General features: G+C 40.9%; 1 protein-coding gene across 2 annotated transcripts; it reads right to left on the bottom strand.

Annotated features, from left to right (window-relative positions):
- Positions 1 to 718: 718 nt before the first annotated feature.
- Positions 719 to 25,246, bottom strand: rhoh (ras homolog family member H). Of its 2 annotated transcripts, none has more exons than XM_080198422.1 (2): positions 24,980 to 25,246; positions 719 to 2,024 (listed from the first exon to the last, which is right to left on the bottom strand). In XM_080198422.1, exon 2 carries the CDS (start codon positions 1,853 to 1,855, stop codon positions 1,289 to 1,291), a length of 567 nt encoding a protein of 188 aa, XP_080054548.1. In that variant the 5' UTR covers positions 1,856 to 2,024; positions 24,980 to 25,246; the 3' UTR covers positions 719 to 1,288. The 2 variants fall into 2 exon arrangements, with proteins under 2 accessions (XP_080054548.1, XP_080054557.1); XM_080198431.1 differs by lacking the exon at positions 24,980 to 25,246 and adding an exon at positions 2,644 to 2,759.
- Between the last annotated feature and the right edge of the window lie 469 nt (positions 25,247 to 25,715).

Here is a 25,715-nt window from a genome sequence, read left to right on the forward strand (position 1 = left end):
GACCTTTATACTTTAGATCTTCTAGCTACCCCTCCCTCTCCTCATCTTCAAAACCTACCTCTTTAAACATACCAGAATGTCAACTAAATGTTTGATGACAGCTCAATGCCTATTTTTGGTCTCTGCGAAGTGGTTTGGGACATTTCACCGACATTAAGGGTCTTGTTTCAACACGCTTGTGATGCGGCAGTATAATCCAGCATCCATTTTTCTCTGTTTATTGTCATAGAATTTAGGCATTTTGAACAAAAGTTGACTAACAACCCGTTCAGCTTTCTATATGCGTGACAAGTTCTTCCTGGTTTTACTTCCAATATATGCAGTATCTTACACTTCTTTATCTAAAAGTAATTTCAACACCAACTAAATTAAAAAAAAAGTTGTGCTGTTACGGCTACCATCTGAATCTGGAATGCACCAGCTTGGTGTTGCAGATATCTGCAAATCCAGCTACAATATTGACAATTTATTTACATATACCTGCAACAGAATGGATCTCAACATATAACTCTGGGATACGTCTTGTCTGTACCATGACACGCCTGATTGAGATCAACTAAATTTATTACAGATGAGGAATTCAATTTTCATTCTTATCATCTGTGTGGCTCAGTATCACACCACACTAAATTTTACTCTTTAACATAGAAAACAGCAGAACAAAGTCTGATTGTTAAAACAATTAATTTATTGATGAGTACTCTGTAACCTGATAGAAAATTACTACAAAATCTATACTTCTAATTTCATACCATAATATTTGTACACAGTTCTCATCTGAGGTCAGTGGAAGCAAAATGGAAAACTTTAAATATTTTAGTCATCAAAAGTGAGTACTTAATATCTACTCCTTCCTGGATTTTTGAGATTGATGCACTTTATCAGTGAGCGCAAAAATACAGTTTGATTTGATCTTAAAATATCTCACATGGTGGTGTCAGTTCAAGTTAAATACATAAAATAAGGTCGTCAGCCATATTTCCATAACGATCAAACAGCAAAATGTCAACACATTTTGAACTAAATGTCTGTGACAGTCAATGCTGAAATTAGTTCCTCCTCCTCAGTTATGTCTTGTATTGGCATTCCTGGCCAGGTTCCATTATTTCAGTAGAAATGAATCAAAATCACGCTGACGTAGATACAGTAGCATGAATGGATATGACCAAGAAAGGCCATGATCAACACAGTTAGGTTGGGAGCCATTAAGGTGCCAACACCTTTAGTATTCACTGAAGAATTGGAGAGTTAAAATTATTTAAATTACCATACCAAGATCGAATGGAAGTCAGGCTATCACACATTTATTGAGATCTATGATTTTCTTCCTGCTTTGTTTTTGTATGTGTCTGACAGCAGTCCTCACTCCACATTCAAACACTTCTTGCACCCCTCTGTTAGTAACTGCTGAGCATTCCAGGTAAGCTCGTGCTCCAATATCTCTTGCCAGCCTCTTCCCATCGACAGATGTAATGGTGCGAAAAGTGCCAACGTCACGCTGATCTATTTGTGTGGCAACGACCAATACTGGAACCTTTGGTAAAAAACCTCTGACTTCTGCCATCCATTTATTCCTAACATTCAAGTAAGACATTGGGTTCGCTACAGAGTAGCAAATTAAAACCACATCAGCCTGCTGGTAAGAGAGTGGGCGAATTCCTTGAAATGAATCATTTCCTGACGTGTCCCAGAGTCCCAGGCTGATCTGAGTTCCATCCATAAACACATCAACTCCAGTGTTGTCATAAACTGTGGGCTTATATATATCTGGGAAAGTCTCTGATGTAAACCTCACCAATAAAGCTGTTTTCCCCACCTTTACATCACCAACGAGAACACATTTTATGGAGCTCATGATGCCTTCGAGTTTCTATGCAGAACAGATCACTGGTAGCTTCAGCAAGTCTTCTCAATAACTCACAGCAGGAGTACAGGTTCTTCAAAGAAATGCTTTCTCTTTTCAATAGAGCAGTTCACTTTAAAAGGACGTTCTTGCAGGAAGTTCCACCAAACTTATCTTGCACCTGCAAAACAAGAAACATTTAATGATTAAAAACTTCTAAGGAAGTGGCAGACCCAAAAGATTATTGTTTTTCTTCAGTTGCTGACTCAGAATTAACAGTTGGTTGACACAAAGGTTTGGTTTTAATAGTCTGAGGATTGTAAGAGGAAAGAGAGACTTTCACAGTCTTGGGAAAGCATAATCAGATTTCCAGCATCCACAGTATTTTGATTTTATCTCAGATTCTATCGTTGATTTAATAGAATATCCCAAGAATGTAGCACATGCTATCATTGGTTTGTATCAAGTTAACAATTACCTTCAAAATAGTCAGGTGAGAGAAAATTAAAATTAAAATTAAAAATGATCAATTCCATCAACAGATGGAATGCAGACAATAACATAGTTAATACAAATATGGAATTAAGTATTCTTCTGTGGGCTAGATGTCACAACACTTTAAGTCTAGTTTTAGAGAATGAGGTCACAAATTTCATAGCTGGTAGCACACGGAGGATACCTTCCCCATGTTTTTTTCTTTATATTGACACTCTTTCAAGAAATTTTACAGATATTTCTTAAAGTTAGAAGGAAAGTCATGAATTAGCATTTTAACATTTAGTTGTTGTTGCAGATCTTACCTTTAATAATTAATTCAGCATTACATTAATTTCCATCACAGATATTGGGAATAAGGCTTGCATGCATCTGTCCGTTAATGAATTTTGCTTCTCACACTTCAGTTCTAACCTTTCTCACTTCTACTTATATTGCTCTTCCTTCCTGCTAACTTTGGGGACAGAAATGACAACACAGCTCCGAGCAGTTCTTGATACATTCTGGTGACGTGTCCAATTTTAGGGAAATAGTGAAGCTTGCATACTTCCTTCGAAATTCGAATAATTGTTTTCACCCCAATATATTTCCATTTTTCAGCGAAAAGAGACATGAGAAGCAGGATTTATATTGACTTTTCCTGGTACTGCATTGGTAAAGGGAAATCAGGCATAGTCACATTCCAATAGAAAGGGGTCATAACCACAGGATTCATAAAACACACACCAGAAGGAATCCCCCTATCAGAGATATGTGGAAGAAGAGGAGGAGCTGCAGCAGATGTGAAAATGTCAAAATGCACAAGAGATGCTTTGTGCCCACCCTCTGGTACCCCAACATCCATATTAACGGAAATGTCTTTATTTTTACAGAGGTGAGATTGCTGATTGCTTCTTTTACAAAAGATAAACCAGTAGACATCCCATAGGTAACACTTCAAGATATGAGAATACTTCACTGACAGTAATGCTGATCAAAAGCTCCCCAGCCATAGTTTCCTTAGCAGTGCATAACAGAAGTATAACAGAATCAACAATAAATGTGGTCTGGCTGCACCTGACAAGCTGCACCAAATATTTCTGCTGGCCAGGCATGCCTCTATAATAATAGAAATATCTCTTTCTCGGGTCAACAGAGGCAGGCAGCGAATTTCAGTTCCCTACTTGCCTCCTTTTATTCCTAATATTCAAGTCCTAACAGTTTGTAGGGTTTGTTTCAGTAGCAAACTAACAGCACATAGTCTTTTGGTAAGAGAGTGGGGGAACATCTTGAAATGAACAATTTCCTGATGTGTCCCAGACTGTTCTGAGTTCCAATGATAAATAAATCTCCTCCAGTATTATCATATCATTGTGGGCTTATGGATATCAGGGAAAGGCAAAGTGAGTTATTGTTTGCAAAGTTTGTTCAGACATTTCTGAGACATTTGAAAAATCACCAAAGCTATATAAAACTTATTTTCTAAATTACTAGGTTGAGGGAGCTAGGTCTTTTCCCCCGGAGAGATGAAGGTTGAGAGGCAACCTGATAGAGGTTTATAAAATGTTGAGAGGTATAGACAGGGTGGATTCTCGGAGGCTATTTCCCAGGGCTGAAATGGTCGCTACGAGAGGACACAGGTTTAAGGTGCTAGGGAGCAGGTACAGAGGAGATGTCAGGGGTAAGTTTTTCATTCAGAGGGTGGTGAGTGAGTGGAATCGGCTGCCATCAGTGGTGGTGGAGGTGAACTCATTGGGGTCTTTTAAGAGACTTCTGGATGGGTACATGGGATTTAATGGGATTGAGGGTTATAGATAGGCCTGGTAGGTATGGATATGATCGGCGCAACTCGTGGGCTTAAGGACCTGTTTATGCTGTAGTGTTCTATGTTCTATGTTCTACTATCAAAGTTAATTGTATCCTTCTCCACTAGTCTCAGATTCTCAGGATAAATTGTCCAAATGTCAATCTTTGAACTGTTCTAACACCTGAAATCTTTTAAAACTTTTATAGTTCCAATTTATCTAAATTTCCTTCAATTCTGGGATAATAACTCCAAACACATGTAAACAATGTGTGAAATACATATGCATATCAATTCACAGTTATTTATTGGTTGCACTTGTCCTGGCGCTGCTTGCCTTCTTCGGGGAGAGGGGCGGGGCGGGTGGATTCTCCCAAAAAGATTCTTATCAAATTCACATAAAAACTGAAGTAAATCATGCTGGTTTTTCAGTGGCAGTTTCAAAATGAATCTCCCAAACTCCAGAGTGCACTTGTGTAAATCAGTCCAACAATCAGTGAGCAGGGGCTATTCGAGAGTCTGGCTGCATAGCACTGGGTGGGTCATTGTGCATGCGCTGATCTGTCAGCGCTGAGATCGGCCCATGCACAGAACCCCTGCACTGCTGGCCTCACAATTTCTGGCCAGCTCAATCGCTGGCCAGCCCTGCGACCCCACAAAACTGCCCCTCTGACCCCCACACTGGTCAATCACTGGCCCTCCAAACATGCCTCGACCAGCCTCAATCTCACCCCAGCCCGTCTTGATGCCTTCCACTGTCCCAATCGGTAGCCCCCCTCTCTCTGTCACTCAGCCCAAATGCAGAGTGACAGCAGGATCCATCCACCCATACCGATCGCCCTGCCAGAGGCCCTGCCCCATCAGGCCCTAGCCCTTGGTACTGCCCGATGCCCAGTGGGGGTCCAAATTGACACTGCCAAGGTGGCAATGCTCAGGAGGCATTCCCTGGTGCCCAATCCTGCTGGGGGGGTGGGGCTTCACTCCAGCAGGGTCAGGCCACCAGCCCCCCGCAAGTTGGGTGCTAGTGTAATCCCCACTGGAGTGAACCATTCCAGGCGGGGCAGATGCTGTTGCTAATGATATTTAAATTATATTAAAATTTGAATTCAAACAATGTTTGCAGCTCCCAATGACACTGGAAATCTGGTTGCTGGGGACGTGTGAAGGCCATGGTGCCCAGCAGGGTGTCCACGAAATGGTCTCCACTAGAGTCTCCTGGCCCGCTGCACTACAAAAGCAGTGCAGTAGGTTGGGAGAATCAATCCCAGTGTCTTTTCTCTATTAATACATAACTAAAAGTGAAATAACAATGTGTCTCATCTAAGCCATGAATGAACAAATGACCTTTATAAGTTTGGGGTACAAAAGGGAAGACCACACTCTGAATGCTGTGTACGCTTCTGGTTTCCAGACTTAAGAGAAGATATACATGAAATAGCATAGGAGAAAAAAGGGTTCCTTAGAGACAAGTGTGCAAAAAGGACAGTAAGTGTCTTTATAAATATATAAAGAGGAGGAGTCTGGCTAGAGTGAATGTTGGACCCTTAGAGGATGAGAGGGGGGATTTAGTGGTGGGGGATGAGGAAATGGCTGAGGCCTTAAATAAGTTTTTTGCCTCGGTCTTCACGGAGGAGGACACGAATAGTTTGCCAGGTATTAAAGATAGAAGGATGGTAGGAGTTGAGGGCCTGAATGCGATTACTGTCAGTAGAGAGGTAGTGCTTGATTGACTAGTGGGACTGATGGTGGAGAAGTCCCCAGGACCGGATGGAATGCATCCCAGGGTTCTGAAGGAAATGGCAGAGGTGATAGTAGATGCCTTAGTAATTATTTACCAAACTTCGATGGATTCCAGGGAAGTGCCGGAAGATTGGAAAACGGCTAATGTTACGCCACTGTTTAAAAAAGGTAGCAGGCAAAAGGCAGGGAATTATAGGCCAGTTAGTTTAACGTCTGTTGTTGGAAAAATGCTTGAATCCGTCATCAAAGAAGAAATAGCGAGGCACCTAGAGAAGAATTGTTTGATAGAGCAGACGCAGCATGGATTCATTAAGGGGAAGTTGTGTCTGACAAATTTATTGGAATTCTATGAGGATGTGACTAGTGCAGTAGACAGAGGGGAACCGGTAGATGTAGTGTTTCTCGATTTTCAAAAGGTGTTTGATAAGGTGCCACACAAAAGGTTGCTTCAGAAGGTTAGGGGGCATGGAGTTGGGGGTAAGGTGTTAGCGTGGATAGAAGATTGGTTGTCTAATAGGAGGCAGAGAGTTGGTATCAATGGGTGCTATTCTGATTGGCGGTTGGTGACTAGTGGAGTGCCGCAGGGATCGGTGCTGGGGCCTCAACTATTTACCATTTATATAGATGATCTGGAGGAGGGGGCTGAGTGTAGGGTGTCGAAATTTGCTGATGACACGAAGATAAGTGGAAAAGCAAATTGTGCAGAGGGTGTGGAAAGTCTGCAGAGGGATTTAGATAGGCTGAGCGAGTGGGCGAGGACCTGGCAGATGGAGTACAATGTTAGCAAGTGTGAGGTTATCCACTTTGGCAGGAATAATAGTAGGAGGGATTACTATTTAAAGGGTGAAAAGCTGCAGCATGCTACGGTGCAGAGGGACCTGGGGGTCCTTGTGCATGAGTCGCAAGAACCCAGTCTGTAGGTGCAGCAGGTGATCAAGAAGGTGAATGGGATGATGGCCTTTATAGCGAGGGGGATAGAATATAAAAGCAGGGAGGTCTTGCTGCGACTGTACAGGGCACTGGTGAGGCCGCAGCTGGAGTAATGTGTGCAGTTTTGGTCGCCGCACTTGCGCAAGGATATTTTGGCCTTGGAGGGAGTGCAGACGAGGTTCACTAGGCTGATACCAGAGATGAGGGGGTTGGACTATGAAGAGAGGCTGAATAGACTGGGTCTGTACTCGTTGGAGTTTAGAAGGATGAGGGGGGATCTTATAGAGACGTATAAGATAATGAAGGGGATGGATAGGGTAGAGGTAGAGAGATTCTTCCCGCTCAGAAAGGACAGCAGGACTAGAGGGCACGGCCTCAAGATAAGGGGGGTGCAGTTTAGAACAGAGTTGAGGAGGAACCTCTTCACTCAAAGGGTGGTGAATCTCTGGAATTCTCTGCCCGTTGAAGTGGTAGAGGCTACCTTGCTAAATATATTTAAGACACGGGTAGATAGGTTTTGGTAGACAAGGGAATTAAGGGTTATGGGGAGAAAGCGGGAAAGTGGAACTGAACCACTTCAGATCAGCCATGATCTTATTGAATGGCGGGGCAGGCTCAAAGGGCTAGATGGCCTACTCCTGCTCCTATTTTTTATGTTCTTATGTTCTTAAAATGAGAGCTGTAGTTTGAGATGAGATTGAGTAGAATGGTAATATTCTCTAATTGGGGTTCAAAAGAATAAGAGGAAATCTCAGTAAAGCATATATGATCCTGAGAGGACTTTACAGGGTAGATGCTAAAAGGCTATTTCTCTTGGCTGGATAGTCTATAACAAGTGGCACAGGGTTGAAATTTATGGGGAGAAATGCATTGCTCCCCTTCCCATCCCCTGGAAAAAGTGTGACCCCCATTGAATTAGGACGCGCAGCAGCAATAGCACACTGCAGGCAGACTTGAGTAGCTGAGAGTGGGAATTCCACCCTTCAGCAGGAGGAGGTCCTGCCCTCGAGAGCTTCTGGCCAATCTGACTGGCTGACAGTTCTGGCAGTCTCAGGAGCACCAGAACTCAGCAGTGGAAGCTGCTGGGATTGCGAGTAGGCCTTTGGATTGCGACAGTCATGGCACTCAGACCCAAGAAGGTCACAGGTTCAGGGAGCATAGCAAGGTGAATTTGAGGCAGGTGCAAGGAGATAGGGAGGTCATTGCAGAATAAGGAGTAAGCCATTCAAGACTGAGATATGGAGGAATTAATTTAATCAGAGGCTGAAGAATCTTTGGAATTCTCTACCCTAGAGAGCTGTAGAAGCTCAATCATTCAGCATTTTCAAAACAGAAATCAGTGGAATTCTGGAGACACCAGAAGACACCAAGAGCTATGAAGATAGTGCGGGCATGTGGCATTGAAGCAGATGATCAGTCATAATGTAATTGAATGCTGGAGCAGGCTCAACAGGCTGAATTATCTACTCCTGTTCCTGTGCTGTCCCTTCTCCAATACAACTGCCTTTCCATTAATCACAAAGGACAATGACCCCAATCAACATGACCACTCGTAAACAGGCTCTATCTTCCCTCAACTCCCAGAAACAGATTAAACAAGTCATCTGAACCACTTGATTCACATTTCTCTCAGCATAACCATAGTCATGACAGGAAATCTAGGTGTATGCAATCACAAGATGTAATTATTTCAGAAAATATATATGTGAATAGAGACTTTTGAGAAGAGAAGCAGAGGCTGGATAGACTGGGACTTTTTTCCCTGGGGCGTAGGAGGCTTAGGGGTGATCTTATAGGAGTCCAAAAAGTAATGTGGGGAGTAGATAAAGTTGATAGTCAACATCTTTTCCCAAATGTTTAAGATGAGAGGGGAGAGATAGAAAAGGGTACAGAGGGGCAATTGTTTCACACAGAGGGTGGTGAGTTTCACACAGAGGGTGGTAAGTGTCTGGAACGAGCTGCCAGAGGTAGTTGTAGAGGCGGGTACAATTTTGTCTTTTAAAAAGCATTCAGACAGTTACATGGATGAGATGGAGGATATGGGCCAAATGCAGGCAATTAGGACTAGCTTAGTGGTAAAAAATGGGCAGCATGGACACGTTGGGCCAAAGGGCCTTTTCCGATGCTGTTATTTGAATCTGTCACCAGGCTATTGGAAGTGGATGAGTACTTATTTTTCAGCCAGGCAATGAAAGCAGAGAAGGCAACGAGTCATGAGATAGGGAAACCAACCCAACATCTTTCCATCAAATGCTCCTATGACAAGCCTGATTTACTCTGCACACACCCTACCTGCATGAAGAGTATGTACAAACGAGTCTGAAAGTGCTAACTTGGCCTACAATTTGTGAGGTAAAGCAGCATTGCATATCTATTCCACAGCTGCCTTTTTTGATGTGAGCATTACCAGTAAATAAAAGGAACTTACAGTTATTCAAATTCAGTTTATGCAAATTCTCCAAGCTTGCATGAACAGTTCCAGCTCCTAGAGGTAACCTGTGCAACTTTAAAGTTTAATTAGAAGAATAACAATTATATTTCCACTTAATACATTTTAAGTGAAGTACTTTAAGGCATTGCTGAGAAGTGTTACATCAAATTACATGTTTCTTTTTCTTTTAGGGATGGCACAGTGGCACAGTGGCACTGCTGCCTCACAGCACCAGGGACCTGGTTCAATTCCAGCCTTGGGTGACTGTTTCTGTGCAGTTTGCATGTTCTCCCTGTGTCTGCATGGGTTTCCTCCAGGTACTCCATTTTTCTCCCACACTCCAAAGATGTGTAGGTTAGGTTGATTGGCCATGCTAAATTGCCCCTTAGTTTCAGAGGGATTAGCAGGGTATATACGTGGGGTTATGGAGATAGGGTGTGGGTGGATTTGTTGTCAGTGCAGGTTCGATGGGCTAAATGGCCTACTTCTGCACTGTAGGGATTCTATGAATCTTTAACTCTTATTATATCTTTTATATTATAGAATCATTTATATAGTTCCAACAACATAATAAAAGTTTGCTGATTTTGTGCTTTTGACAGGAAACTGTTCGGTACCTTCCTTGGTTTACTGGGTAAATGTAACACTCGGGTTGGTTATTGAGCTGGACGGAACAACAAAGTCCCAAGTTTGATCTTCAGTTAATGCTGATCAGGTGGGACAGCAACGTACATGCTACAGTTGGGCTCAGCTCTTCTGAATTAAGGAAAATTAAATCAGTAAGTATTTCTGTTCCAGATTGTTATTCGGTACCCCCTGCTAGATGGTGTGCTATTGTTTGGATTGAATTGATTAGGGACCAAAAATAAGATTTTAACTATGTATATTTAATTAAAAGAAGAGGCTGCTGCTGATATAGCAGGGAAGGGAGGGGTGGGGTGGGAGGTTAGTAGTGATACAAAATAAAAATAATGAGATTCTTAAAAGATTGGCAGGCTTTAAGTAAAAATGTCACCCAGCTACTTTGATTAACTAGAGGGGCTTCACTTGCATGGAGAGATTGAAGAAACTTGGGCTGTTTTTCTTAAATCAGAGAACATTAAGAGGAAATCTGATAGAAGTGTTCGAAATCATAAAATCTTTCAATGAAAGTAAATAAGGAGCAACTATTTCTGGAGGTAGAATAGTCAGTAACCAAAGATCATGAATTTTGGTGATTGTCAAAAGAACCAGAGGAAATTTATGCAAACATTTATTTTATGCAGTGAGTTGTTGTGATCTGGAATATGGTTACTGAAAGGCTGGTGGAAGCAGATTCAATAGTTACATTCAAAGCAGAGTGGGATAAAGTCTTCAATGAAAATAATTACGAGGCTATGGAGAAATCTAATAGCTCTACCAAAGAGACAGGAGAAGCATGATACGGCTGTAGGTTGAATGGCTTCCTTCTATGCTGTATCATTCTATGATTTTATAAATCAAAGAAAGCCCAAGTATGCATGTCACAAAATGTTGCTCCATTTACTGCTGGCCCATACTAAGCCCCCATATGATTGTGAACTCATTCATCATGCTAATTCACATATTTCATGCCACAACTCACATCTTCAAAAAAAAGGCCTCACACTTATAATCATTGCAACATAATCAAACTGCATGACCTCTTACTGAACACCCAAACTAGGTTTTGGTTTGGGCACAGTCTGTCATTCTGTATATATTCTCTGCAGCATGTGAAGATTACTTCTGTGTGTTTCAAACAAAAATAACACAAAAGGCTGATTGCGAACCATGTGCAGATAACCCCAACCAGGGCAACGCACATCAGAAATTTGAACAAAGTAAAGTACAGCACAGGAATAGGCCCTTTGGCCCTCCAAGCAAATGCCGACCATGATGCCCTATCTAAACTAAAAAAAACCTTCTGCCCTTACTCAGTCCGTATCCCTCTATTTCCTCCCTATTCATATACCCATCTAGATGCCTCTTAAATGTTGTTAATGTGCCTGCTTCCATCACCTCCTCTGGCAGTGCGTTCCAGGCACCATCACTCTCTGCGTGAAAAATTTACCCCACACATCTCCCTTAAACTTTCCCCCTCTCACCTTGAACCTGCACTGCCCTGTAATTTACAGTCCAACCTAGGAAAAAACCTCTGACTATCCACACTGTCTATGCCTCTCATAATTTTGCAGAGCTCTATCAGGTCTCCCCTCAGTCTCTGTCTTTCCAGCGAAAACAATTCTAGTTTATTCAACCTTTCCTCATAGTCAACACCCTCGAGACCAGGCGAATTCCTGGTGAATCTTCATTGCACTCTCTCCACATCCTTCTGATAGTATGGTGACCAGAAATGCACACAATACTCCATATGCAGCCTAATCAAAGTTTTGTATAGCTGCAGCATGATTTCCAAACTCTGTACTATATATATTTCCCCATAGCCCCAGCTGATGAAGGCAAGCATGCCATATGCCTTCTTAATCACCTTGGCCACCTGTGTTGTCACTTTTACAGAACTGTGGACCTGTACGTCCAGGTCCCTCTGTATGTTAATATTCCTAAAGGTTCAGTTATTTACAGTATAATTCACTCCTAAATAGCCTACAACTAAATTTCCCAAATGCACTCCCTGCAGGAATGGATTCAGAAAGGAACCCTGCATAACAAAGGGCCAGACCCAAAGTGGAAGACAGTTCAGAAATGGGAACCTGGAGGAAACTACTCTGGCCTTTTTTTGCATCTGGAGTGAACACATAAGCAAATGTTGATAACTAGGCTATTCCACAGCCCCCTCCCCCACCATTTTGTGGTACTGTTCAAGAATGAATTGTACAAATTTAGAAATATATGATTTCATCAGGCTCTTGCTTTTTGAACTATACAAGTCCTTTTTTCCAAAACATACATATATATATAGGTTATGTGCATGTCATTGAAACAGAATAGTCCAAAAAATCTTTATTCCTTCTCATAGAATGAAGAATAAATTACAAATTCAAAATGATTGCCATTGATCACGGCATATAAATGGACCCAGCATAAAAAGGTAACCTTGGTTTTTGGATGCCAAAATGTATGTTGTGGCCTATATTCAGGGTATGTGTTAACCCCCTATTTTCCAACTAATGATGGCATGTTTAGAGCTATACTTGCATTAGGAAGCAGGCTCAGTTTTTAAGTTCAGAAACATATGTTAACAGTTATAATTGCCTTATAAATCGGCACATGGGATCAAGCAAGTGATACATACCATGTTGCAAGATGCACAGGGTTTTAGGCCACATTTACAAACAGCAGACTGTACATGGTGATAGATGAACAGAATTTTCTTCCCATTCCAATATGGTGCTTACCAACACCAACAATTCACATTTTTAACTTGGCATATAAACTGAAGCCTGTTTTTGGAAGGATTTTTCAAAGCTTGATTTATACTCCATGCCCTAAGGTCAACTTCAAAGAGTTTGGTTTATGCTTCCAGGAGCAGTTACACATTAACTTCATAAGAACACTTCAGCTCAAGGATTTTATGTTGCAGCTATACTGGGTTATCAGAACCTGATAAATGAAGGGTACAGTTCATAGTCAGGCTGAGGGCTGTGTTTCACTCCAAGTGATGACTCTGTATGTGCTTACATACAGCTCCACACCCAATCACAAAAGTTCAATTGGACCATTAGCTGTTTAAAAATAGTGTCTTTAAAAACTACTCAGGAAATCAAACAAGGTCATCACCAAGTAGTATAAAATGTTCACAATAAAACAGAAAATTCTAGAAATAGTCAGCAGATCTAGCAGACAAACAGAGTTAAAGGGCAGGATTTTCCACCCCCCCCCCGCCCCGTGGCGTGTTTCGTGATGGTGGAGGTGGTCCACATTGGCCAGTGGGAGGATAGTCTGGTTCTAACGTTTTCAATAGAGCTTCCCTTTGTATGCCACTGCCGGGAAACCCATGGCAAGGGTTCACCCTCAGCACAGCCAAAGAGTTCCAACCAAAGCTTCAGGTCAATGTCTTTTCATTGGAGTCCAGGATAATAACCTGAAACCTCATTGCATTTCAGAAGTTCCTGAATATATACTGAAACTGCCATAATCTACAAGGTTATGGATCATGAGCTGGAAAGTGGGATTAGGCTGGATGGTTGGTGCGATTAGGCTTGGTATGGTTTCCTTCCGTTCCGTAAATGATTCTCTACACTGAAACTAAAGTCCTGCCAATATGATGTAACATTTGATTACACAATAACTGACCAACAATAGTCAAACCATAACTGGAATGTGCAGACCTTATTGTTATGAAACTTTAACCAGTACATTAAATATCTTATGCCAGTATATGAAAACTGTAAAATAAATGGAAATGTGAATATCATTAGGTAACACCATGAACTGGCAGAATAGGAGTGAAATTCCCAGACTGTTCTCACACATTACAGTGCATTTACTCAAAACAGCTTTGCTAGCAGCTTATCCAACTGCCTAAAGCTCCCTGTTACAGGATCCTCAATGAGAAATGGAAGAAAATAAAAGGACTTCTTTCCTAACAGATAATGTACTATATGAACACTGAAATGGCAAAAAATGCTTTTGTTCACCCCCTAAGCTGCAATCAGCACAATTGGCCCTCTACAAAATAATGCTCATATAAAGCTTTATTTGTTAAGTGTATTCTTTAAAAATATACTTGAACCAAGTTGACAAAAACTGGAAAATTCAGGTATGACATCCTACAGTTCGAAAAAAAAGTATCCTTATCAAAATAAAACACACCATACTGTTACACTTTTACACAGCTCTCGTCAAGTCTTTGCAGCGATATCAATTGCTTCCAATGATTATCACATGTTAAAGTCTGCATAATTAATGTTTTCTAATATCAAGGTCATCATGGGTTAATGCAGGAAAGCCAGCATAGATTTATTAAAAGCAAGGTATGTTTAACAAGATAACTAATTGATATATAAAAGGAATGCAGTAGAGTTTGTGTGTGTGTGTGTGTGTGTGTGTGTGTTTGTGTGTGTGTGTGTGTGTGTGTGTATAGAGAGATTTTCAAAATAGGCTTGTGAGAAAAATTACTCTGAGTTTGGTATAAAAGGAAATGCAGCCGCATGGAGAGAAATTTGCTCATTGGACCAGAAACAAAGAGTTAGGGTAAACAAGGCTTTATCAGGTTAAGAGACTAAATAATATTCAGTCTTTTTTTGTCCTCAGTGTTATGGATTATTAGAACCTGGACATAGGAAACATAATCACAAAATTTGCTGATAACACAAAAGTAGGAAAATAGGTAAACAAAGTTTGATAGGTAAGTAGAATGAGCAGGTTGAAGTAGGTTGAAGGAGCAAGTGAATGCGGACTGACATGAAGTAACACATTTCAGAAGGAGAATCTTCAGTCAATGAGAAGTACCGATTGGTGCAAATGAACAGAGAAACTTGGAGTTTCACATGTATAAGTACTTGTACGTGCAAGTGCCAGTAGATAAAGTCATTAAAAAGGCAAAAAAAATGGGATAATAGATATACGGAATACAAAATTTAAGAAGTAATAATATTGCAAGTAATAAAGCATTGATTAGGCTTAAGTTGTTGTAATGTCCAGTTTTGGGTGTTTCTTAAATCAAAGGATATTAAAACCACAAAAGTCTTTGTGTTTTTTTACTCATTCACTCATGGGACATGGCTGTCAATGGCTAGCCAGCATTTATTTTCCATCCCTAATTGTCCAAGGACAGTAGAGAGTCAACGACATGGCTGTAGCTCTGGAGTCACATGTAAGCCAGATCAGATAAGGATGGCAGATTTCCTTCTCCAAAAGGACATTAATGAACCAGATGGGTTTTTGGCAACAATAGTCGATTCTTAATTCCGGATATTTTTCTTGAATTCAAATTCTACCACCTGGTGTGGTGGGATTCAAACCCAGGTTCCCAGAAAATGAGCTGAGTTTCTGGATTAATAGTCTGACCATAATACCACTAGGCCATCAACTCCCCTTTGATTTGCCATAATGATGCCAAGGATGATAAACTATTGGTATGGGGAAAGATTAAAATATTGGAGCAGAGACTATTTAGTAGAAGATTCTAACATTACAAATGTTTTGGTAAGAGTCCAAGAAGAAAAAACTGTTTTCTTCTGGCTGGTGGGTTGTTGTCACTGTGAGTAAGGAGAGACATTAGGAGAAAAGTCTTTACACGGGATTGTTGAAGCGTGGAAAGCAGGCCCAACCGAACCTCAATTCCATGATGTTATTAATAATACTGTCATACAATGCATTATATATCATCACAAAATAATTTCAGCTTTCCATTTATCCAAGCTATTTATTAGAGTCCATTCCTGGGGAATTCTACTGTGTTTATCTTAAGCGATTGGGAGATCAAAGGCCAATGTAGGTCAATGAGCTCAGGATTGATGGTAAACAGATTTTGGTGCAGATGGACTATGTGCAGTGGAGTTATGGATGAAGTTTATCGTGTGTAGAAGATGAGAGGCTGGACAGAAAAGCATTGGAATTATTGAATCTTGAGATAACAAAAGCATAGATTAAGCTTTAACGTTTAAGTTGGCTCCCCAATTTAGCCTGACTGCATCTAAGTGAGGTCTGCATTTTCGACTGTCAACAAAGTAATGTTTCAATATCTGTCCATTCAGTGTCAATTGTTGCTTAGAAAATATAATAATTGTCACACAAACTACATTATGCCAGTGACCAAATGAACATACAATGTAAAAAAGCATTATTTCTATAAAACTTGGGATAGAAATTCAGATTATCTGCTCACTGGTCTGTGATTTTCCACCCATTATTGTTAGTAGGTACAAAATCACAAGTTGGAGAGTGAAAAATGATGTCCTTTTGAAACATAAATTACTTAGCCACATTACAATCCAAAGTGTACAATTAATTACGTTACCTTAAATAATAAACTTTGACTATGATCTTAAAACCAAAATAACTAACCTGATATTGTATAGCTACATTTAAATTATTTTATATCATAATTCAGCCAATTTATGATATATGAATAACAGTTTCAAGAAATACATTGTTAATGTTCCATGTTAATGGAAAGTATTGAGTGGAGAGCACTGTGCCTCATAGAATAATACTTTGCTCAAGGATGAGCTGAGAATTTTAGTTTTGCAATTCTGTGTGACATTGGGCCCGATTTTACCATTTGGAGTCTAAGGGCCGGATCCAGGCTTAATACAGATCCGAGCTTGGAATCCTCTTTGCAGCGTGCCCATAAGCTTTTTGCCAGTTCCGGTCCGTTCGTGCCGTGGGCAGGGCTTAGCGCTGCCAGAATGATCGGAGCTCTGAACTGTGCATGCGCAGTTAGAAAAAAATCTGAAGCAGCGCGCCTGGGCGGGAAAGTAAAAAAAGGCAGAGCTCTCTGACACAGAGCTGATCGTTGTCTGGTGGTAGCCTCCTCCTCCTGCACCCCAAAGGATGCTCTGCCCCGCCTCCTCCTCCTGTTTCCCCCCCCAACCCCTGCCACCACCCCCACCACCCCCCCAACCCCCCACCCGCAGAGGATGCTCTAATCCACCTCCCTACTCTAAAGCCACAATCTGCTTGGATTCAGGTGCAGATTGCGTTAAAGGCCCAACGCCCGAATTTACCACGATTTTGTGCCCATTTTGATAGAATCAGGCCCATTGTGTTCTTATTAGGCAATCATATGATACCATGTACATCAACACAAAGTAATTTTGGTTTTACATTTTTGTGCAGAATTTACTATACTTCAGATCTGAAGCCTCTCAAATTGGGTATTTGTGTGACATTAACACAACGAGGTCCCTTCAGTTTCACTCTGGTTGCAGGATAACTATAATCTAAAATACAACAGCTACAGTATAAAAAAAACTGATGAAGCATGCACTAAGACTTTTGCTAGTAGCCTGAATGGATTAGATAGAATCATTGCCAGATTGGACTGCATACATAGTCCATGGAAAAGTCAGATTTGATGTACCAAATTTTCTTGTTTTGCGCTTTGTCGTAGCACAGAATGGTTAGTGATAATCAAGATGAATACAAACAGGTCAATCTAAAATCACCATAAGAGATGTAAGAGATAATAACTGCAGTTGCTTTATTTGATGTCTTTAATGTAGTAAAACATCCAAAGTGCTTCACAGGATCATAATCTGTCAAAGGTTGACACTGAATCCAAGGATGAGACATTGGCTAGAATCTCACTGCCCCGGCCACTATGGGAATTCGAGCAGACAATGGGTAGGTCCGTTGACCCTGAGCAGAATTTTACAGTTTCAGGACGAGCAAGGCCATAAAATCCTGTCCATTTTGATAATCGCCACAAGCTTAATCAAAAGGGCAGGGCTGAACTTTCCAGCCCTATCCACCATCAAGATCTCCTGGTTCTACTAAAGGCGTCCTCGCAGTAGGTTCCCTGGTAGCGTGGTCAGTGAGCAACACAATTGGCCACTGACTGTAGCGGGGCTGGAAGATCCTGCTAGCAGCCAATGGCAAGCTGCATCCACTGCCAGAAAGCCCAACTTGCTGGGAGAGGGCCAGAAAATCTCAGTCATAGATTGTAAGGAGATTCCGAAAACAGCAGAGAGAAATGGAGAAGTGGAGAAATTTAACAAAGGAACGTCAGAGCTTGGAGGCTTGACACAGCTGAAGGCACAGCTGGCAGTGGGACTGTGAATTCTTTGTCACTGAGCCCTGTAACGCAGTATTTATGTAAAATGACAATGGATTGCAATGGGAAACATAAGTTATTTACATGCAGCATCAGTTATCAATAGAGGTTTCTTCCTCCAGTCATGAAATTCCAGCTTTTAAGATGTTAGCCTTGCACCATGTAGTATGGCTGTTGATTCAGATCACTCAGACACTCAGATTTAACTGCCACTAAGCCAATAAATGAGATGTCTTTATGCCTTGTATATTAGGAAACACCTTTGCACATGGTGTCAAAGGTGGGACTATGAATGTAATAATTATTTTTGAAAGATTATCTCTTATATAATTACAATGAAAGAACCCTGTAAATAAATCCCAAAGACCAAAGCAAGAAAATTTTCACAAAAATTCACCTCTGACGGATAATGAACTAAAGCAGTCTGTGGTCTAAAGCCACATAGGCCAGGAAATTTTAACTTCTGATTGTTCATAATTCCTACTGTAAATGTTCATTTGTAGAATTTGGATGAGATTCATACCCAGATGCACATAAAAATCTAGTGATGACCATGAAACCATTGTTGATTGTCAGAAAAACTCATCTGGTTCACCAATGTCCCTTAGGAAAGGAAATCTGCCGGCCTTACTTGATTTGGCTTATATGTGACACCAGAGCCACACTAAAGTGGTTAATTCTCACCTGCCCTCTGAAATAGCCTAGCAAGCCAATCAGTTCAAGAGCAACTAGGGATAGGCAATAGATGCTGGGCAACCAGTGATGCCCATGTCCCATGAATGAATAAAAAAAAATCAAGCTACAATATCTGCATAATGTCAGGGGAGGGAATCCATGCATGGAGCCAGAGGAAATGAGTGAGGTATTAAATGAGTACTTTGCATCAGTATTCACCAAAGAGAAGGACTTGGTGGATGATGAGTCTGGGAAAGAGTGCATAGATAGTTTGAGTCATGTTGAGATCAAAAAGGAGGTATTGGGGCTCTTGAGAAACATTAAGGTAGACGTCCCCAGACCTTGATGGGATATACCCTGGAATACTGAAAGAAACAAGGGAGGAAATTGCTGTGGTCTTGAGAGAAATCTTTGTATCCTCACTGGCTACAGGGGAGGTCCCAGAGAATTGGAGAATAGCCAATGTTAATCTTTTGTTTATGAAGGGTAGCAAGAATAATCCAGGTAACTACAGGCTAGTGAGCCTGATGTCAGTGGTAAGGAAGTTATTGGAGAGTATTCTTAAGATTGGATTTACTCCCACTTGGAAATAACTGGACGTATTAGCAGGAGGCAACATGGTTTTGTGAAGGGGAGGTCATGCCTCACTAATTTGATCGAGTTTTTTGAGGAACGATGATTGATGAGGGTAGAGCAGTGATGCTGTCTACCTGGACTTCAGTAAGGCCTTTGACAAGGTCCCTTGTGGCACTATGTTGCAGAAGATAAAGTCGCATGGGATCAGAGGTGAGCTGGCAAGGCAGATACTGAACTATCTCAATCATAGAAGACAAAGGGTAGCAGTGGAAGGGTGTTTCTGAACGGAGGTCTGTGACAAGTGGCATTCCTCAGGGATCAGTACTGGGACCTTTGCTGTTTGTAATATACATAAAAGATTTGGACAAAAATGTAACTGGTTTGGTTAGTAAGTTTGCAGACAACACAAAGGTTGGTGGATTTGCGGATAGCGATGAGAATCATCAGAGCATATAGCAGGATATAGATCAGTTGGAGACTTGGGTGGAGAGATGGCAGATGGAGTTTAGAAATCGTAGAATCATACAATCATTGAAACCTTACAGTGCAGAAAGAGGCCATTTAGCCCATCGAGTCTGCACCAACCACGATATCCCTACATTACCCCCATATCCCTACGTTTAATCCAGACAAATGTGAGGTAATGCATTTTGGAAGGTCTAATACAGACAGGAAATATACAGTAAATGGCAGAAACCTTAAGAGTATTGATAGACAGAGGGATCTGGGTGTACAGACACACAGGTCACTGAAAGCAGCAACGCAGGCGGAGAAGATAATCAAGAAGGCATACGACATGCTTGCTTTCATCAGCTGGGGTATTGAGTTTAAAAATTGGCAAGTCATGTTGAAGCATAATAGAACCTTGGTTAGATCGCACTTAGAATATAGTGTTAAATTCTGGTCACCACACTACCAGTAGGATGTGGAGGCTTTGGAGAGGGTACAGAAAAGATTTATCAGGATGTTGTCTGTTATGGAGGGCATTAGCTATGCGGAGAGGTTAGAGAAACTTGGTTTGTTCTCACTGGAACGATGAAGATTGAGGGGCGACCTGATCGAAGTCTACAAGATTATGAGGGGCATGGACAGAATGGATAGTGGGAAGCTTTTTCCCAGGGTGGAAGAGTCAATTACTAGGGATCATAGGTTTAAGGTGCGTGGGGCAAGGTTTAAAGGAGATGTATGAGGCAAGTTTTTTACAAAGAGGCTGGTGGGTGCCTGGAACCCGCTGTCGGGAAAGGTAGTGGAAGCAAATACGATAGTGACTTTTAAGGGATGTCTTGACAAATACATGAATAGGATGGGAATAGAGGGATATGGTTCCCGGAAGGGTAGGGAGTTTTAGTTCAGTCGGGCATCATGGTTGGTGCAGACTTGGAGGGCTGAAGGGCCAGTTCCTATGCTGTAATTTTCTTTGTTCTTTGTTTGTAATGCCACAATAGCTGACTGATCTTTGCTACATTCGCTCGTATAGAGAACATTGCTGGAATTTTACCACCTCGCCCACCCGAGGCTCCTAAGATCCCATCCTAGGCCAACGGAGAATGCCGTCCTGCGAGCCTCACGTGTCCCAATTCCAGGGCAGGCACGCTTGTAAAATTCCGGCACATAAGTTCAAATCTCACTATGAGTTTGAAAATTTGAATTCAGTTTAAACCAGTGGTTAGCAGTGCTGCCTCAGTGCCAGGGACCCAGGTTCGATTCTGGCATTGGCTGACTGTGCGGAGTTTGCACGTTCTTACCAAGTCTGCATGTGTTTCCTCTGGGTGCATCGGTTTCCTCTCTCAGTCCATAAATGCATAGAATTCCTACAGTTCTATGCATGTAGGAATAGAAGGAGGCCATTCAGCCCATCGAGTCTGCACCAACTCTTGCATAGGCTTATCTTATAACTTCATGTATTTACCCTGCACTATCCCCCTAAGCTATATATTATGGGACATTAAGGGCAAATTTAGCATGGCTAATCAACCTAATATGCAAGTTAGATGGATTGGCCATGCTAAATTGCGCCTTAATGTCTAAAGATGTGTTCGCTAGGTGGATTAGCCAGGATAATGGGTTATAGGGATATGGGAGAGCCTGGGTGGAATGCTCTTTGGGAGAGTCGGTGCAGATTCAATGGACCAAATGGTCTCTTTTTGCACTATTGGGATTCTATGGTTCACCAAAAGTGACCATGAATTTATCAAATTGTCATAAAAATCAAACTGTTTACTAATGCTTTTTAGGAAAAGCTACAATTTTGACATTTGCTGTCCTTTCCTAGATGCCCAAAATGGTCTCGGTAGGGCTTCTTCTTGCACCACTGTTATCCATGTTTGTAGAAGTTTGAAACAACTAAATGGCTTGATTGGACACTTCTAAAGGCTGTCAGCCAAGTTGGTGCGGAACTGGAGACCAAGTTAGGTTATTTTTCCTAAATTAATGAACCAGTTATGTTGTAAAGGGCACTCTGAGTGCTTCATGGTCACTTTTGCTGGTGCCACTTTTTAATTTACAAAATTATAAAACCTGAAAATTCAAATTTTCAGATTACGATGGTGAGATTAAATTTACATTCTTTAGATTGTTAGCCCACTGCCTCTGTATTACTGATCCATGAATACCACTACAATACCATACCCACTGTCTTTTTGATATTAATTTAGAATGGTTGATTATTGCCATAAAAATTAATTTGCATTTAAACTTGTGTGTTGAGAATTTATTAAAATGCAATAATGAAAAAGATAATGGTTCTTCCACTTTCTACTTCAGTAAAACCATTACATTTGATCATGGTAGCTTACTACAATGGGCAGATTTCTGGTATTTTGATGATGACCTGGGGTTGTTTCCATATGTGAACCCTAATATGGCAAAGACATGAATTATTCAAAAGCTAGATATTCCAAAAGTTACATGACAATGTTCTAAAAGACTTTGCCTACAACAATTCAGTTTTGCCAGTTGACCCTGTGTTAACTGATCACAACCTGAGCAACAGATGAGGGACACTTGGCCTAAACACCACTGGGCCAGGATGTCGGTGGGGGGATAGCAACTTAGCCACGGTTTCCCTCTGATTCCAGCAGCACCATGTTTAATTTGGGCGAGGACAACATCATGCTCAGATGATCAGGTTGCCTACCAACACTTGCTGTGTGGGGTCAAATGCATAGAATGGTGACTTGACCAGAGGTGGTTAATGCTCATGGAACCATGCTTAAACATGTGTCAAATTTTCCATTGAGGTGTGTAGAAAAAGGAGGGGAAAGTTAGAAGAAAAAAAAAGAATACCTGAAGAAAATTAACATTATATTTTGTTTTCTGGCCTATGATATAAAGGGCAGCACAGTGGTCAGTCATGCAGCCTCACAATGTCAGGGTTCAATTCCAGCCTCATTGTCTGTTTGGAGTTTGCATGTTCTCCCTATGTTTGCATGGTTTCCTCAGGGTGTTCCAGTTTCGTCCCACAGTCTTAAGATGTGTGGGTTAGGTGGATTGGCCATACTAAATTGCCCCTTAGTGTCAGGGAGATTAGCAGGCTAAACACGTGGGGTTACAGACATATGGCCTGGGTGGAATTGTTGACAGTGCAGACTCACAGCCGAATGGCCTCCTTCTGCAATGTAGGGGTTCTATGATTCTATGAGTAAATGATAGTTCAAAGAAGGAGCGTGATAAATGAAAATGACCAATATATGTGGGCAGACTATTAAAAAAAAGAAAGAAATCAAAAACACAGAAAACAGGAACTGTATGAAGAATTCCCCCATTCCACTCTCATCCATTATCCCCTTACATTCAAAAAGTAATCCACAAACAAAATTGAAGTTTTACCCTAACCCTAAGTAACAGTTATGAGCGTTCATTCACTTAATTAAACATTCCTACCATGGATCTCAAAATAGAAGTTTAAAGAAAATGGAGGCCTCCAACAAGATGTTTTCCTCATCCATTAACTTCAATAAAACCAATTTCCTGACAAATATCAATTTTCTTGAAACAGTTTTTGTTTGTTTTGCTACCCTTAGCAATATAAGGTAAACATATCAATCATCTGATACATTTTAATCTTTCTTTTCAGCTGTATGGAAAAGTATTATTGTCAACAGTGGAGCTGTGAGTGCCACCCACATGGCTTTTGCATGTATCCGACCCCATTGGAATATTTTACGTAACAACCCACATCCACTGGTACAATCAAGTTCCTAACAAATAAGGTAAACATATCAAACTTCCTCACAACACCAAACACATTCTCCTTAAAGAATTATCTGGAAGTTATTTCTGGATCAAGGTTTTTCTATTGTCCTTGTCGCTCTAAGTATTATGTTTACTGGTGAATCAAAAAACTTGGATGCAATTTAGATCCTTCAGTAAAATAATGAATGTTCATTTTTATGACTTGAACAATAAACATGGAAAAACCATAATTTCTCTGTTCAGTTACTAATTTATTTGGTTTTCTTCTTGACCTCAAATCTACACATTAACGTAACCTCGTCTGGAATTCAATTTGAAGCATCACTGCACTCTTTAAAAATGTTGCCAACTGAATTAATTAGTGGAAAAAGTCTCTTATTAGCTGAAAGTTAGAACTGTTTCATAGTTTTTTTTTGGTTATTACTACACAATTCAGGCTCCACATCTAAAAGATAATTGTTTTGTTGTCCAATGGGTATCTTCTTGCAAACCATCAAACGCTAATGATCAAGGCCTACTGGCGGAATGCTGCTCTGTACAATTCACTTCTAGGAACTGAGAATATTTAAATACTTTCTTTTTAAAACTAGATGTTATTTGTAACCCTAGATGAATTGCCCCATGGCATGATATATGCTAAGATCTGCTCTGGCGTTATGTCGACCATAGTACCCAAAAGTACATATAAAATTAAGGCAAATATGTCTGCTTCCCTCCACCCCGAAAGATTAGTGTATTTGTTGTATCCTAGTTATGCGGAATTAATTATAATGTTATTTTTTCTCACCAAATTAGACGAATTCAATAAAATTGCCAACATAGGAATAACTAAAATCACTTTTGAAACTCCAAACTTTTGGGATATTACCAAACCTCAAACATTTTGGAGATATTTTAATGGTGTTGCTGCGAATCGCGATCCTCGCCGTTACATATTATGAGCGCACATTAAAAACAAAGTGTAGAAACAAGTGTACAAGTATAGCTGGAGAGTGCCGCACATTTCACATCACTTCACATTGTTGCTGCTTAGCACATTTGGGCATTATTCTCCCACTTTCCTAACAAACTCCTCTTTTTTTAACAAAATACTATGGATCCTCTCTGCAGTCGATATTTTAAATTTTAGTTCCGTTCTTGTTCGTGTCTTGTCCAGAGTGCGAAGGAAAGAAATCGTGCCTCCTCTCCTTGTCATTAATTCATCAAAACTCGGTGGCTGCCTTTAAATACCGAGGAAAGCCGTCCATCTTCAGAGCCAGAGACTAAGATTTGGGTTTTTTAAAAATCTTGACTTTTGGATTTTAAATAATCTTTCTATTTACACAGCGAGTATTCAGTAACAGCTCGGGTGAGGAGAACGACAAGATCCTCTTCAAACTCAGCCAAAACCTTTTCAGTCTGCTATAAATTACCACACTTCCACAAATCTGAACATGAAATGAGTTGCACATTTTCATTTATTGATGATAAATAACTCGGAAAAGCTTTTAACTGAAATTTTCTTCTTCCTTTATATTATCGTGTTTTATTAAATTGGTTATATATTCCGAATGAAATCAGCCTACACTCAGAAGCCGCGGATACAATTAGTTTTTTTTTCTGTTTTTTAATATATTCCTTGCGCCGACCTACCTCAGCCTCTGTTCCCGTCCCTCGGCTCCTTTAGACTGGCATCTGATAGCGCTGTCAAATCGGAACATCCAGCTGGAGCCTTTCAAACCGGCGGTAACTGCTCACAAATTCAGCTTGTCTTTTTTACATATGAAGCGTTCCATCCCTCACATCGAACAACATTCTTTTTTTTAAGTAGAGGCACTAATTTTCGCAGTCCCTAACATGTCCACAGCAACAACGGACATCAAAAAACAGCCCCGGAGCCAGGTCGCGTCAGTGACTGAGTAAGATGTTGAGTTGACTGAGACTGACTGCAAGCCTCCGAGGAAGAACATCCTGTGCGACGAGCAACAAATCAAGAGCTGTAGGTTGCAGTTTCATCTACCTCTCTGCGGTTCGTGCTTCACAGCAAGGCTAAAGGACAACACAAGTGCAGAGGTGGTTGGCATCCTGATTCAGAAAAGGAGAGAAACCCCCTAGAAATGATGTCTCACGCTGTTTTGATTTGGCTCCTCGTGGAATTTAACTCAGATATGGTATCCAACCTGGTTTGGAAGTATATTCTGGCCTCTACCCATGAACATTAGGGACATCTAACATTTAAAAGCGACGATCACACCTGCATAAAGTTATTTTCTAGTTGTGAGAAAGTAGACCTTCTGCTGGCCAGCATTATACATGTTCTAAAGAATTACTGTAGACAGAACAAAGCCATTCAGTCCAATACATCCATGTCAGTGTTTATGTGCCACAA

Source organism: Carcharhinus amblyrhynchos, chromosome 1 (assembly GCF_965287045.1).
Source record: "Carcharhinus amblyrhynchos chromosome 1, sCarAmb.v2.hapA, whole genome shotgun sequence".
Classification (NCBI taxonomy): Eukaryota; Metazoa; Chordata; class Chondrichthyes; order Carcharhiniformes; family Carcharhinidae; genus Carcharhinus; species Carcharhinus amblyrhynchos.

Bases quoted from the DNA above. Each gene is read 5' to 3' on its own strand.
- rhoh (XM_080198422.1), bottom strand. From the start codon at position 1,855: ATGAGCTCCATAAAATGTGTTCTCGTTGGTGATGTAAAGGTGGGGAAA.